Here is a 14504-nt window from a genome sequence, read left to right as displayed (position 1 = left end):
TCGAGGTCAAGGGCCGACCTGACCTCGGGTCACCTTCAAGTGATTGTCCATCATGGTCGAGGTCAAGGGCCGACCTGATCTCGCGTCACTTTCACATGATTGTCTACCATGCTTAAGCTCAGCACACCACTTCTCCACTATTGAATCTGCTGGAGCAATCTTCCCTAATGTTGCTTTCGTGCCCTGGTGGAATTTTTGCGATGTCATTTTCTTTTCAACAAAATATTTGATCGCGGCACAAAGTTCGATCTTCTCCAAGACGTTTAACACTTCTCACTTCTTTATTTCAAAAATCTGAAACACAAAACTTCTTAAACTATATGTTACGTGTTCTTTACTCATAAATAGTTCAAACTTAATATATTTAAGAAACAAATCATACATTCCACTTTTTTTAGGTCGAACCACGAACTTTTCGGACAATCTCGCAGTATCAGTAACTTCTTCAAAGTATCATTATGGGTCTCAGAGTGTCAGTATGTTTCTCATTGTATCAATACGTTCCTCATTGTGTCAATATGTTCGTTAATGTGTCAGTATGTCCGTCATTGTGTCAGTATGCTCTTCCTACTGTAAGTATGTTCTTCCTAGCATCAGTATGTTAATCAGCATAATGTCAGTATATAAGAACCTACAGTTAAAAAACGTATATCCTTCATAACTTTTTCGGAAACAAACTCTACTGTGATTTAATACATTAAAAACAATCATATAAAAACCTTTTATTTCCCTGGCCAACCAACAAATACATGTAAAGAGTGGAATAGATGTAATTCATTCTTTACTTGTAAAAAACATTTGTAATATAGAATTTAGGTGTTTTTAGTTCAAAATAAATTGGAATGTTTTTAGTTGTTGTATTTGTGATTTTTGTTCTTCGGAACAACATAGACATTTTTGTAGTATAATTCACAATTGTGAGAATTCTTTAAACATTCATCAGTTTCCAACGTCTTAGTTACCTTAAAGAACATCCTTTGATTCCAACAGATAATTGTTGTCTTAGCTACCTTACAGAACATCCTCTGATTTCAATAAAGTATTGTTGTCTTAGTTACTTACAGAACATCCTCTGATATCAGTAAATTATTGTTGTCTTAGTTATCTTAAAGAACATCCATTGATTCCAACAGATTATAGTTGTCTTAATTACCTTATAGAATATCCTATGATTCCAACAGAGTATTGTTGTCTTATTTACCTTACAGAATATCCTTTGTTTACAGTTCAAAGAAATAACCAGACGTAATGAGTTCATGTTTCACTCAATTCACGTCTCTGCGTGAGTTTTAGTTATAAACTATATCTTAAAAATTTCGGGTTTTTCATTAACTCCCAGGAAAAGTGAATAACACAAAGTAAAAATCACCATCGGTCAGTTGACATGCATGTCCATCACAGCTGTGTTATAACAGCTATTAATGTATTGTAACGCCAGGTGAACCATCGGTCAGTTAATATGAATTTCCATCACAGCTGTGTTATAACAGCTATTAGTGTATTGTACCGCTAGGTGAACCATCGGTTAGTTGACATGTATGTCCATCACAGCTGTGTTATAACAGCTATTAGCGTATTGTACTGCTAAGTGAATCATCGGTGAGTTGACATGAATGTCCATCACAGCTGTGTTATAACAATGATTAGTGTATTGTACCGCTAGGTGAATCATCGGTCAGTTCACATGAATGTCCATCACAGTTGTGTTATAACAATGATTAGTATTGGTGAAAGATAGCTTGTCTTCTAAACTTTAATGTTAAAAGAACGAATTATTCGAGTGAATTATTGACAACAGTTAGTAATTACAGTAATGATTGTGATATTTGCTTTGAACTAAATAAAACAAACCAGTAGTATTGAAGATGATGAATTACTGAATAAAAAAGTACTGGGCAACAGTTGAAGATGGTTTCTAACACTGTGTGCACCATGTGTTGTTGCTATGAGTTTGTAGCTTTAGTGTGTTTTTCCGGCAGTAAATATGAATGTAAAACTATAACTGTATTAAGCAGTTGCTGGTAAAAACAATATATCAATAAGTTCTTACTTGTGGTTATGCGGCAAAATCCTCAACTTCTATAAAATAACCCCGGAATAACTATTCTAATACTTTTCTGTCATTCATTTATTTATCTTACTTTTCATAGATAAAATTGGGATTATTGCTTTTTCTACTAAATCAATAGTAGTAATATAATTTTCCGGAAAATAATAGTAACAATAAATAAATATATTCGGCTGACAGTTTTTGTGCAAAGATTTAATAAAATAAGTTGACTACTCCAACGATTTAAAATGCACATTAATTTACTGTATAAAGCTAGAAGCAATAAAAACTCTACATGTTTCGGTCAAACATCCTTCTAGTGAGCGTTTTTCAGCACTAGTTTCAGAGGGAGAGACTTTCTCTCTTTCAAATCGAATATCCAATGTTGGATTAAACTGAATTTTATTTACTGTGTATGAAAGGAGTTTTGAAGAATGTAAATTTCGATGTTTCCAGATGGCTGTGAGAACAAGAGATGCGAGTACAACGCTGTATGTGAAAGTGACGGAAATGGAAATGCCAAGTGTGTTTGTCCCGAGACATGTGTTCAGGTACGAATTGTTGTTATATCCTAGACGTTTTAAACAGCACAGCACCGTGATTTAAGCAGTCTCAACATGGTTTAATTGGTGTTATCATGACTTAAACAGTCTCAACGTGGCTTAATTAGTGTTATCATGATTTAGACAGCCTGAATATGGTGTAATCTGTGGTAACATGAGTTAAACAGACTGAACCTAGTTTAATCTGTGTTATCGTGATTTAAACAGTCCCAACTTTCTTTAATCTGTGTTATCATGATTTGAACAGTCTCAACGTGGTTTAATCTGTGTTATCATGATTTTAACAGTTTAATCCTAGTTTAATTGGTTTTATCATCATTTAAACAGTCTCAACTATGTTTAATCTGTGTTATCGTGATTTTAACAGTTTCACCATAGTTTGATCGGTGTTATCATGATTTTAACAGTTTCACCATAGTTTGATCTCTGTTACCATGATTTTAACAGTCTCAACATGGTTTAATCGGTGTTATCATTATTTTAACAGTTTCACCATAGTTTATCGGTGTTATCATTATTTTAACAGTTTAACCATAGTTTCATCGGTGTTATCATGATTTTAACAATTTAACCATGGTTTATCGGTGTTATCATTATTTTAACAGTTTCACCATAGTTTAATCGGTGTTATAATGATTTTAACAGTTTAACCATAATTTAATCGATTTCATCGTGATTTTAACTGTTTCACCACAGTTTAATTGGTGTTATCATGATTTTAACAGTTTCACCATAGTTTAATCGGTGTTATCATGATTTTAACAATTTAACTATAGTTTAATCGGTGTTATCAAGATTTATACATCCTGAACATGGTTTAATCTGTGTTATCTTGATTTAAAGAGACTGAATATTGTTTAATCTGTGTTATCATGATTTAAACAGTCTCAAAGTGGCTTAATCGGTGTTATCATGACTTAAACAACCTGAATATGGTTTAATCTGTGTTATCATGATTTTAACATTCCCAACTTTGTTTAATCGGTGTTATCATTATTTTAACAGCTTCACCATAGTTCAATCGGTGTTGTCATGATTGTAACAGTTTCACCGTATTTTAATCGGTGTTATCATGGTTTTAACAGTTTCATCATATTTTAATCGATGTTATCTTGATTTTAACAGTTTCACCATATTTTAATCGGTGTTGTCATGATTGTAACAGTTTCACCATAGATTAATCGTTGTTATCATGATTTTAACAGCTTCACCATAGTTCAATCGGTGTTGACATGATTGTAACAGTTACACCATAGATTAATCGTTGTTATCATGATTTTAACAATTTAACCATAGTTCAATCAGTGTTGTCATGATTGTAACAGTTTCACCGTATTTTAATCGGTGTTATCATGGTTTTAACAGTTTCACCATATTTTAATCGGTGTTATCATGGTTTAATCAGTGTTATCATGATTTTAACAGTTTCAGCATATTTTAATCGGTGTTATCATGATTTTGACAGTCTCAACATGGTTTTATCTGTGTTACCATGATTTTAACAGTTTCACTATAATTTAATCGCTGTCATCATGATTTTAAGTGTCTTGGTCAATTTAATCTGTCTCTTACTGATTTAAAGATTTGGATTATTCTTTAAACAGAGTAATTTTATTTCAAACAGTGGAATGAATATATAAATAATATCTGTAACGATATGTTATGTTAAATCCATTTGACTCAGTGTTGCGTCTGATGTTTTCAGTGTATTGTTCATATAAAGTTTAAAATCACTGTCTTTTATATTTTCCTAAACGTTTCTCAGTGGAGCCAAGCGTATAACCATCATTGTGATAGGAATATAAAGGATATATTCATTTTCATAGTTTAGAAATACTTACAGTAGCCTCTTCACCCACTGAAGCAAAACTACTTATGAAAGAAAGATTCTTTACTAACTACAGAAAATATTTATCCTTTATGTGACATATAGAAAAAATTAAATATCTACTTAAAAGATATGTTTTTTTTATATTGTAGTGATTAGTAAAACATATATATTCTTCTACAGTGAACAATTTCGATTCAAAGTGTTTTTTTGTTTTATTTTTGGTTTCTGCTATTATTTTCCGTAGACGATTTCGTTGAAAGTTATATGAATTTTTGTTTATTAGCACAGTGTTGAGATTAAGTCGTGCTTTGTTATTCAAGAGATACAGTGTGCTGAATACGATATAATAAAACAATTTTGAATATGCAAATCAGCAAGTCACGTGAAAACCACAGTAAAATAAAGACACAGTGAAACTGTATGTACATATTTATAATAGAGACGGCTGGTATGATGTTAAAAAACTTTTGTTTAAAAACACAAAACAAGCAGCAACGTTTCGACCTCCTTAGATCATCACCATCACCAAACTCCATTGCTACTCTTTACCAACGACTGAAAAGGCGAGCATATTCAGTGGCAGGATTAAAACCCATGCCCCGCAGATTGCGAGTCGAACGACCTAACTACCAGGCCATGTCAGGCCTGGTATTCATGTAATTTCACACAAAGACATACCAGTCAAGTCGTTGGACACATCTCCTGTAGATATCCGCACGATCGGACTATTGAAACTATTGCTGGAAAAACATCGTTCTGGTGTACATGATGGCTTATGGAAAACATGAAGGGTAGTGGGGTCTACTTTGGACATCACAGCACTACAACTGAGTCTTCTCTAATGTAAATTATAATGCAGGGCTTTTGTTAAGATGTACGGTCGTCAGATAGAGCATGGCCGAATGTGACGACTGGATTGTTGCGACGTAGTGACACTCGAAAATCATTTACATATAATGTACCAAATTTCTGTAGTTTCAGTTGAAAATTTGTTCAGGTTTTCTTATGGTTCAATGATTCGTTTGATTTGTGAGTACTGCGTTCAGTGGATAGATTTCTTGTAAAGATGACTGACATTTTTATGTGTTGATTAGTGTGAGTTATAGTAATTCGCTCAATGGATACTTTCAGTATCTTAGTTGATTTCATTTGTTTCAGTAATTTACTTAAGGTACGATTCCTCATTAACTGGATAATTTCAGTTGAAAGTTAATTAGTTTTTTAGTTATTTTTTTGAGTTATGACTATTGGTAGCTTCACTTCCAAATCAGCTGAGTTTTTAGTAATTAACTTTAATTATGTTTATGGATAATCTCAGTTCAAACTAATTTACTTTCAAACTAATTTCAAACTATTATATATGGGTAGTTTCAGTACCAAGCTGGTGCATTTTTTAGTATTTGGTTTATATCTATGGGTAGTTTCAGTACCAAGCTGGTGCATTTTTTAGTATTTGATTTATATCTATGGGTAGTTTCAGTACCAAGCTGGTGCATTTTTTAGTATTTGATTTATATCTATGGGTAGTTTCAGTAACAAGCTGGTGCATTTTTTAGTATCTGATTTATGTCTATGGGTAGTTTCAGCACCAAGCTGGTGCATGTTTTAATATTCCAACTTAAATTTTAACTATCGGTAGTTTCAGTTCACTAAAATATGCATTTGAGGAAGGAAAATATGATTATTTTGTTTTTGACAAAAGTTAAAAATCAAAAGTATTATAGCTTAACGTATTTGAAAATATCGATTTACTACAAATATATTATAATTGTATTTACAGAAGGAAACAATATAAGTTCAGTTGTTGTGAATTACCATAAGGATTAAAATAACGTTACAATTGCTTACGTTTTAAACATTGTAACACAGATATCTATTTGTTATTTTATATCAAATTATTATTTAGCAACTCAAGTAAATTCCAGAGCCTAAGCAGGTATGTTATGATTAATAATAAATAATATCATAGAGCGATAAATATATAAGATCAAGGTTAATGATATTCGAAACAACTGATGATTTTCACGATATGTAAAGAACGTTCGGCTCCTGGTAGCTTAGCAGTAAGCTCGAAGACTTACAGCCCTAAAATTCAAGGTTCAATCCTTGCGATTGGCACAGCACTGTAAGGCTATTGTGCAGCTTTGCAGTTTGTTTTGAGACGCAGCTTTTTACTTGACAAAAAGTTTAATTATACACAGAAACAAGGTAAAAACATTAGGCTTAAATGTAGCTAATCATACCTTATTTTAGCCGTATTTTTGGAAAATGAAAATTGAAACGGAAGTCATTATAAAAGAAGGGATTTTTTAGCAAACCAGTGCTAAATTTAGAGAAATGCTATGACGTGAAAATACTGACTCGTGCAAGATTACCACATTTATATCAGTATTACATTTCAAATAGATGGTATGATAAAGTAAATCTCGAGAATAAATTTAATTTAAAACCACGTTGTGATGTGTCATATGTTCTCAAACTTTACTTGTATAGTTTAAAAGGTTATTTACTTAACAATTTGTTTAGCTTACAAAGGTTATTTACGTAACAGTTTTTTTAGCTTACAAAGGTCATTTACGTAACATTTTTTAGCTTACAAAGGTTATTTACGTAACATTTTGTTTAGTTTACAAAGATTATTTACGTAACAGTTTGTTTAGTTTACAAAGGTTATTTATGTAACAGTTTGTTTAGCTTGTATAACATGAGAAACCGCGAGCACAAATATTGTGACAAAAGCCATCCACGTGCCCCAGGCAACAACAGACAACATAATGAAGAATGGTCCCCTTCAGGAAAAGCGACACAAGAACACATGTACCCAAGTTGCTCTCACGACACAACTGTTCAAACGTCGAATACCTCAAGGAGCTGGAGAATGAAATGAGTGCTCATGCAATTAGATATGAAGACATACCTGTCAAGTCTCCTGTAGCTTTCTGTACGATCAGACTGTTGGAACGAACGCTGGGGACAGCAGCCCTTATATACTTATGGAGAGCAATGAGAGAGTAAGAGCGTTCTTTGAACATGACAACCTTACGATGAAACCTTTTGGAACGGAACATACGCCACAGTGCTATTATCAAAATGCACGGTCGTCAGACAGGGCATGACCAGACGTGGCGACATGGACTGTTACGACTTGGCGAACCGAATAAAAAAAAACATTTTAATATAATGTACTCAAGTTCTGTGTATGTATATAGTAACTTTGTTACTTTATAAAACCGTTTGTTGATTTACAAATGTTTTTGTAAGAGCCATTTTAGTTACTAAAGGTTACTTATGTGATATTGATTTTTTTAACATAAAGTACCCAGAGAAACACTTCTTTTACAGACAGCTTCTGTGTCGTGTCTATTTTGAAAATACATATTTTTGTAATTATAAATGTCATTTCGTTGCCTACTGCTGATTTTCCAATAAAAGTTTTGGATACAACTGCAATATCTGAACCGACCACAAAATAAAAATATATTTACGATAAACCAGCGGTGACATACATGCTAAACAAAGTCAGCCATCACTGGTACTTAGCTTTAGACCCAACTGATATGGCTGCGTGATATCAGTTATGTTTACTGTCTTGGCTAACATAAAATATCTGTAGTGTAGACATGTTTGTTTTAATTGTTGTAAAGGGAAAAAAAAGAAAATAACTCAAATATTGTTGTTGTTTTTTCACCATACGTTCATAAAAAATAGATTTTTTGAAAATATAAACAAAACCAGAGGACATAAACATTATTAGTACATTGCTTTATATTTATTGAAAATTTATACAAAGGGTTAATAATTCATTCTAACTAAAAACCTGCACTAGAACTAAAACACACGTATTTTAAAAATGTCTTAAGAATTAGATGGTAATAAAACGATTGTTTAGCCATTTATATCATTAAAGAAATTTGTAAAAATATTAACCAACAATAAGCTAACAATATAGATTAGGCCTAGGAAGGTAGCTTGTAAACTAAAGAAGCTAATTCTGTATAAAAGACATAGGTAATGACCGTCATAAGTTAATACACAAGACAACTAAAATTTACGATGATTCACGTGCATGGAACCATTAATTCTCTTCGCTGATAACGATATCTTCGGCCATAATCCCAAAAATGTACCGTGAATCAGGGCAAGGTCGAGAGGCTTAAGCTAGTCCTTAGTCTGTATCATAAATTAATTGTGCAAACTAATCTTTATGAATGTAATAAATGATGACTATTATATCCAGTAATATTAATGAAATAGATTTAAGTTGCAATTCTTAAGTTTCAAAACAATCTAAGGCGAACTTCAAATTTAAAACTTAAATAATACTTATATTTAAATTATGTTATAGATAAATATGTATATATATATATATATATAGATTTGAAAACTTTAACATTTACTAACTTAGTAGGTTATATATGCATCTTAATATGAATCACAGTGATTCTTAAACACCCTATACTGTTTTCCTAAACTATCAATATCAACTGTTGTGTCTCATTCATTCTTAGAGTGTCGAAGATTTTCGATTTAAATTATGATTTTATTTGCAAAACCAATAAGTTCTATTACACGACAATACGGTTGCTTTCAAAATGATTCATTTTACATTTCAAAGGTACATTATAATAATGACAATAAACCTATAAGGGATGATGGAATTAAAAGTGATTTCTAGTTAGAGTCGCCAGTGTGCGGAGATGACGGCGAGACGTACGACAATGAATGTCTTCTGAAGGTGGCATCTTGCAACAAGAAGAAAAACATAAAAGTCGTGTCTAAAGGCCCGTGTGGTAAGTTTCAAACCCCTAGAATATGGTGTTCAGTCATTAACATAGTCTGTTTGATATTCAGGTAAACAGATTTAATATTAGTGAATATTTATAACAGCGTATAAAGTAAACAAGCGATATATACGACGTTAAATAAAGTATTTTTAATTTGATTATAATTTTTTTTATTATATCAGTATCATAATAATAGAAGTTCACAAATCGACAAGAGAATGAAACTATAAAGTTGTTCATAATTGTTAATTAAAGTATCAAATATGTACTATTAACTTATTGCATCATCTGTTTTAAATATTTTATCTAATACACTTGCATATGTTGTTTATATTTCAATTTTGTATATTAATTACCTTCTTTCTTTCTTTCTTTACCCTTTTTTGGATATAGTTTTATTGTACTTATATTTTTAATATTTAACATGCATGTTGTTATTTTCTTAGCACAAAGCTACACAATGAGCTATCTGAAATGAAACCCCGATTTTAGCGTAAGCAATTTGTAGTACACTTTAATAATTATTTTTTCCTTTGGACAGTTCATGTTATTTAACATCCAAAGCCTGATTTATTAAGAAACGTTTCTCATATCAACAAAGTATAATAGAACACAATGGACCTTAACATACATTCTTACTTATTTAAACGCCCCCCAGTAGCACAGCGGTATGTCTGCGGACTTACAACGCTAGAAACCGGGTTTCGATACCCGTGGTGGGCAGAGCACAGATAGCCCTTGTGTAGCTTTGTGCATAATTAAAAATAATAATAAACAAACTTATTTAAGCCTGATGTATGTTTTCGGCCTCATTTATTCTAGCCTGATGTATGATATCAGGCTTAATTATCCAAATCAGATTTATATTTCTGGGCTTACTCATTTAAACCTGGTGTATGTATCCCTGCTTACTTATTAGGAATTATACACATAATTGTCTCTGGAGGAGTTTTCTTCAGGTAGATGATGAAGAGAACCTGCTGATGGTTCCATCATTGATGATACATTGAAAGAACTTCAGCAAGCTCACCTTTCTTCTGGTGAATTTCACCGTGAAGCTATCCAGTTAGCCATTTTCTCGTCAATACTAGAAAAATAATTGTAGTGTGTTATATTTGGCCTGGACTGATGTGGATTCTATAAAACATGTCGTTTGCTCTTTCAACTACATTATTGGGTCCTGTCCTTAACTTCGGAGCTCATCCTTTCTTGTGACATGGATTGTATAGTCGTTCAATACCAATTGAAGTTTAATGTTATCAGCATTAACATCATATTGACTGTTCATCTTATTGGTATTTGATTTAAGTTTTTCTCGGGTAAAGTCATGTATGGCATGGACTGGTGGCTAGAGAGCTCGACTCGCAATCTGAGGGTTCGAATCCCCGTCGACGAATGTGTTCGTCCTATATAGTTGCCACCCGATCGTAAATATTCCTGGTTTACAAAAATGCCGACCGACTCAAACTAGTTTGGATTAAGGTCGTAACGGGAAAAAATGTATTATGTGTTACAAGGAGGACCGAGCATATCAACAACACCTATCTCAAGTGATGATTCAACACAGTACTACTGAAGTAGCCCTTGTTGTTTTCTTCTTTGACCTTTTTGCTCATTGCACAGTTAACACAATTTAAACCAATCCTCTACAGGTTTCTAGCACCCAACTGGGAAGAAGTGTTTGTTCTGTTATCCTCTCCAGGTCTTCTTGGCACTAAGTGCCCAGCTTTTGGAACGTTATGGAGATGACGAGTGGTTCTGGTTGTAGTGATTGTGGAAGTACCAACTGTATTACTTGTTGCTGCCGACTGGGTGAGGAGTGGTTCTGGTTGTAGTGTATGTGGAAGTACAACTGTATTCCTTGTTTCTGCCGATTGGATGAGGAGTGGTTCTTTTTGTAGCGATTGTGAAGTACCAACTGTATTCCTTGTTTCTGTCCACTGGGTGAGGACTGGTTCTGGTTGTAGTGATTGTGGAAGCACCGACTGTATTCCTTGTGTTTGTGCAATGGGTGAGGAGTGGTTTTGATTGTAGCGATTGTGGAAGTACCAACTGCATTCCTTGTTTCTGTACAATGGAAGAGGAGTGGTTCTGGTTATAGTGATTGTGGAACTACATCTGTATTCCTTGTTTCTGTCTACTGGGTGAGGAGTAGTTCTGATTGTAGTGATTGTGGAAGTACAAACTGTATTCCTTGTTTCTATCTACTGGGTGAGGAGTGATTCTGATTGTAGTGATTGTGGAAGTACCAACTTCATTCCTTGTTTCTGTCCACTGGGTGAGGACTGGTTCTGGTTGTAGTGATTGTGGAAGCACCGACTGCATTCCTTGTGTTTGTGCAATGGGTGAGGAGTGGTTCTGGTTGTAGTGATTGTGGAAGTACCAACTGTATTCCTTGTTTCTGTCCACTGTTATCGTCCTATCTCCGGCTCTCTTGACACTATAAGTAATCTCACTGTTTTATTCAATTTGTTTTGTTGGAACTTGTGTATTTTCATTCCTTCCATTTCTTAGCATAGGCCTTATTGTAAGCATAACAAATCTCATTGTTCCTAGTTCATTATTTTCTTCAGTCTATATTGAGTCACTCTCTTCTGTGAGGTTTTTTCTGTACCATTCCTGGTCTACTGAGTACTCATTTTATTTCTCAGAACATCTTTCAGCAGCTTTCACTGATGTGTCATCTTACATTCTGCTCTGTTGTGTTTGGTTGTTGTCTTTATTATCTAGTGTTTCCTTCTTGTCAAGGCGCTCATATTGTCTGGTAATATAAAGTCTTCAGAGTAATATATCAGCATTTTCTTGGATATATTCAAGACGATCACAATGTTTAATTGTACTTCTAAAGTTTTTGCAGCCATCTTTCTGTGTGACCTTGTGGATTGTGTAAATTCTTCAGTGAACACGATGCAACATGTTCTGTCTGGAGTGTACAGTTTTGTCGATTTAAGTAGTTTTGACTTGTAACATATCCTTTCTGTAGAATTAATTGCCTAAATATAGTAGTCAATAATATTTTCTTTCTCCAACTGTACTTTTTGGTAATACAGCTCTTACTGTAAAGTATCTTGTGTCAGTATCTGATATGAGAGGTCATTTAAAGAGTTGGGCATGCTGATATTGGAGTAATGGTTTTTCTAGTAGTGCAGAGAACAAGCAATGCCAGAGAATGATTTTACAAACTGATGAGCTTAGGAGCACAATTCGAGAAATCATCTTACTTCACATAGATTCTATGAACAAATTCAGTCTTTTCTGGTTCATTCCATATACTCTCGCTCCATCCAAGCAGTGTGCTGGAGTTTGTGGTAGGGCAAATAGGATTTTAGGTTGTATCTACAGAAATATTGAATACAAGTCTAAAGAGGTTATAATTTCATTGCATAGGTTACTGGTTAGGCCAAATTTGGAGTATTGTGTTCAGTCTTGGCTCTTTACCTATGTAAAGACAATGAATTGCTGGAAATGGTTCAGAAAAGGATTACTAGAATGGTGCCTTGGATGGAGGGGTTATCATATGAGGAGAGGTTGAAATCTCTCAAATTGTTTTATCTTGAAAAACGAAGAGATGTGGAGGATTTGATTGAGGTGTTTAAGATTGTAAAGGGAATTGATAATGTTTACGTATCATCTTTTTTTATACTTAACAGTGAGAATAGTAGGACTAGGGGACACAAATATAAATTTGGGCAAGGAAGGAGTCATCTTCAGCTAAGACAGTTTTACTTTTCTAACAGGGTAGTTGGCTTTTGGAATGAGTTGCCTTCAGGTGTTGTAGAGGCAGCAAATTTAAGTGAGTTTAAGAAAAAGTTTGATAAGTTTATGAGTGATATGGACTGACTTTAAATTTTTGTATAAAATTATTTATTAATAGTTTTAGTTTAGTTTAGAAAATGGAACATCCGAGATGGACCAATAGGTCCCATGTTGTCCCAGAGCATTATTTCATGTAATGTTATGTTACTCGAGAGCTATCTACGCAAGCCGTCCATAATTTAGAAGTGATAAACTAGAGCTAAGGCAGCTAGTCAACACTGCCCACCGCCAATTCTTGGAATATTACTATAGAAAAGTGGGATTGACTGTCAGATTATGAAATCCCCACAGCTGAAAGGGCGTGTATGTTTGGTGATGGGCTATGAACTCAAGACCAAAAGATTGCGAGTGGAGCGCCCTAACCTTCTCAGAAAAAGCTTCTGTTTTTGATTGTATCCCAGTTAATGAATTTAAAGTTGTTCCTATCAAGTTCAGGTATAAGTATCTCACTCCTTCGTGCTTGTTCTCATTGTCACTGGAAGTCCAACCTCTGGTGTAGTATTTGTCATGCAGTTTACAAAGCTAGCATAATCAGAAGTTGTGAAATTATTGAAACATGTTAAACCAAACTTCCATGTTCGCTCTTCCTCAAGATCAATTATCAACATCTGATGTTCAATACAGAAGCTTCAGGCATTGAGGATGACTTGCAACTTGCTATAATCATGTGAACACTTGCTGTTCACGTCAGTCCACGTACAGTTTCATATGTGTAGGCTAATTTTCCATCTTTTGTTACTGGATCTGGTCAACGGAAGATGAAAATATTGTGTTACTTTTATAGAATATTCCTCCAAGACTTTCTCCACAAGTGTCACACTTTACTAGACAGTTGCTGCCCATTCCACCTTTGTTCATCATGAAAACCCTGCCTAAATCAACTATCAAAGAAAGACTCGAATTCAGTTTAGTGACATAGTATGGCTGTATAATTCCTGCCACAAGAAATGACGAAATCTTAAGTTAATTAGACATTAGGAAGGACTACACGCTTTGATGATGTGGCTTATAGAATACAGAAGAATAGGCAGTCCAAGCAAAAGGTCATTCATCATCTTTAGAAGGACGTCAAAGAAAGAATAGCAAACTTATTACTTCCAAAGAATGTATTATCAAACGTAGAGGAAGCTGCTGAAGAAACAGAGGTTTTTGTCAAAGCGCCACTTTCAATGTATCACCAGGAATGGAACCACCAGTGAATTCCCTGGGCCATTTATCTATCTAAAGAGAACCCTACCAAGAATAAGACGACATGTGACTAAAGGTCTTCCCATCATTGCACCATAAGCTATGGAAATGAAACATACCAAAATATATTCTGTAAGCATAAACTATGGAAAATAAACTTATCAAAATATTCGATGACGAGGAACTCACTTTGAGACTAATAATGGTTGGAGACGGCTTGAATGGGTAATGAAGAAAACTTTAATATAAGTTTAACATAACAGCAAATGTAC

The 14504-nt window shown here is 33.8% G+C and overlaps 1 protein-coding gene across 3 annotated transcripts in view; it reads left to right on the top strand.

Moving 5' to 3' along the window:
- LOC106471421 (agrin-like) overlaps positions 1 to 14504 on the top strand; it is a 77392-nt gene that overhangs the window by 43273 nt on the left and 19615 nt on the right. For all 3 annotated transcript variants that reach the window (XM_022400024.1, XM_022400023.1, XM_022400025.1), the window contains 2 exons: positions 2507 to 2601; positions 9120 to 9234. In XM_022400024.1, coding sequence (XP_022255732.1) covers positions 2507 to 2601; positions 9120 to 9234 — 210 coding nt within the window. The remainder of the gene's footprint in view (positions 1 to 2506; positions 2602 to 9119; positions 9235 to 14504) is intronic.

The sequence above is a fragment of the Limulus polyphemus genome, unplaced genomic scaffold, assembly GCF_000517525.1.
Source record: "Limulus polyphemus unplaced genomic scaffold, Limulus_polyphemus-2.1.2 Scaffold4611, whole genome shotgun sequence".
Lineage (NCBI taxonomy): Eukaryota > Metazoa > Arthropoda > Merostomata > Xiphosura > Limulidae > Limulus > Limulus polyphemus.
Note: the sequence above shows the minus strand (reverse complement) of the source record. Positions and strands in the feature narration are given on the sequence as shown.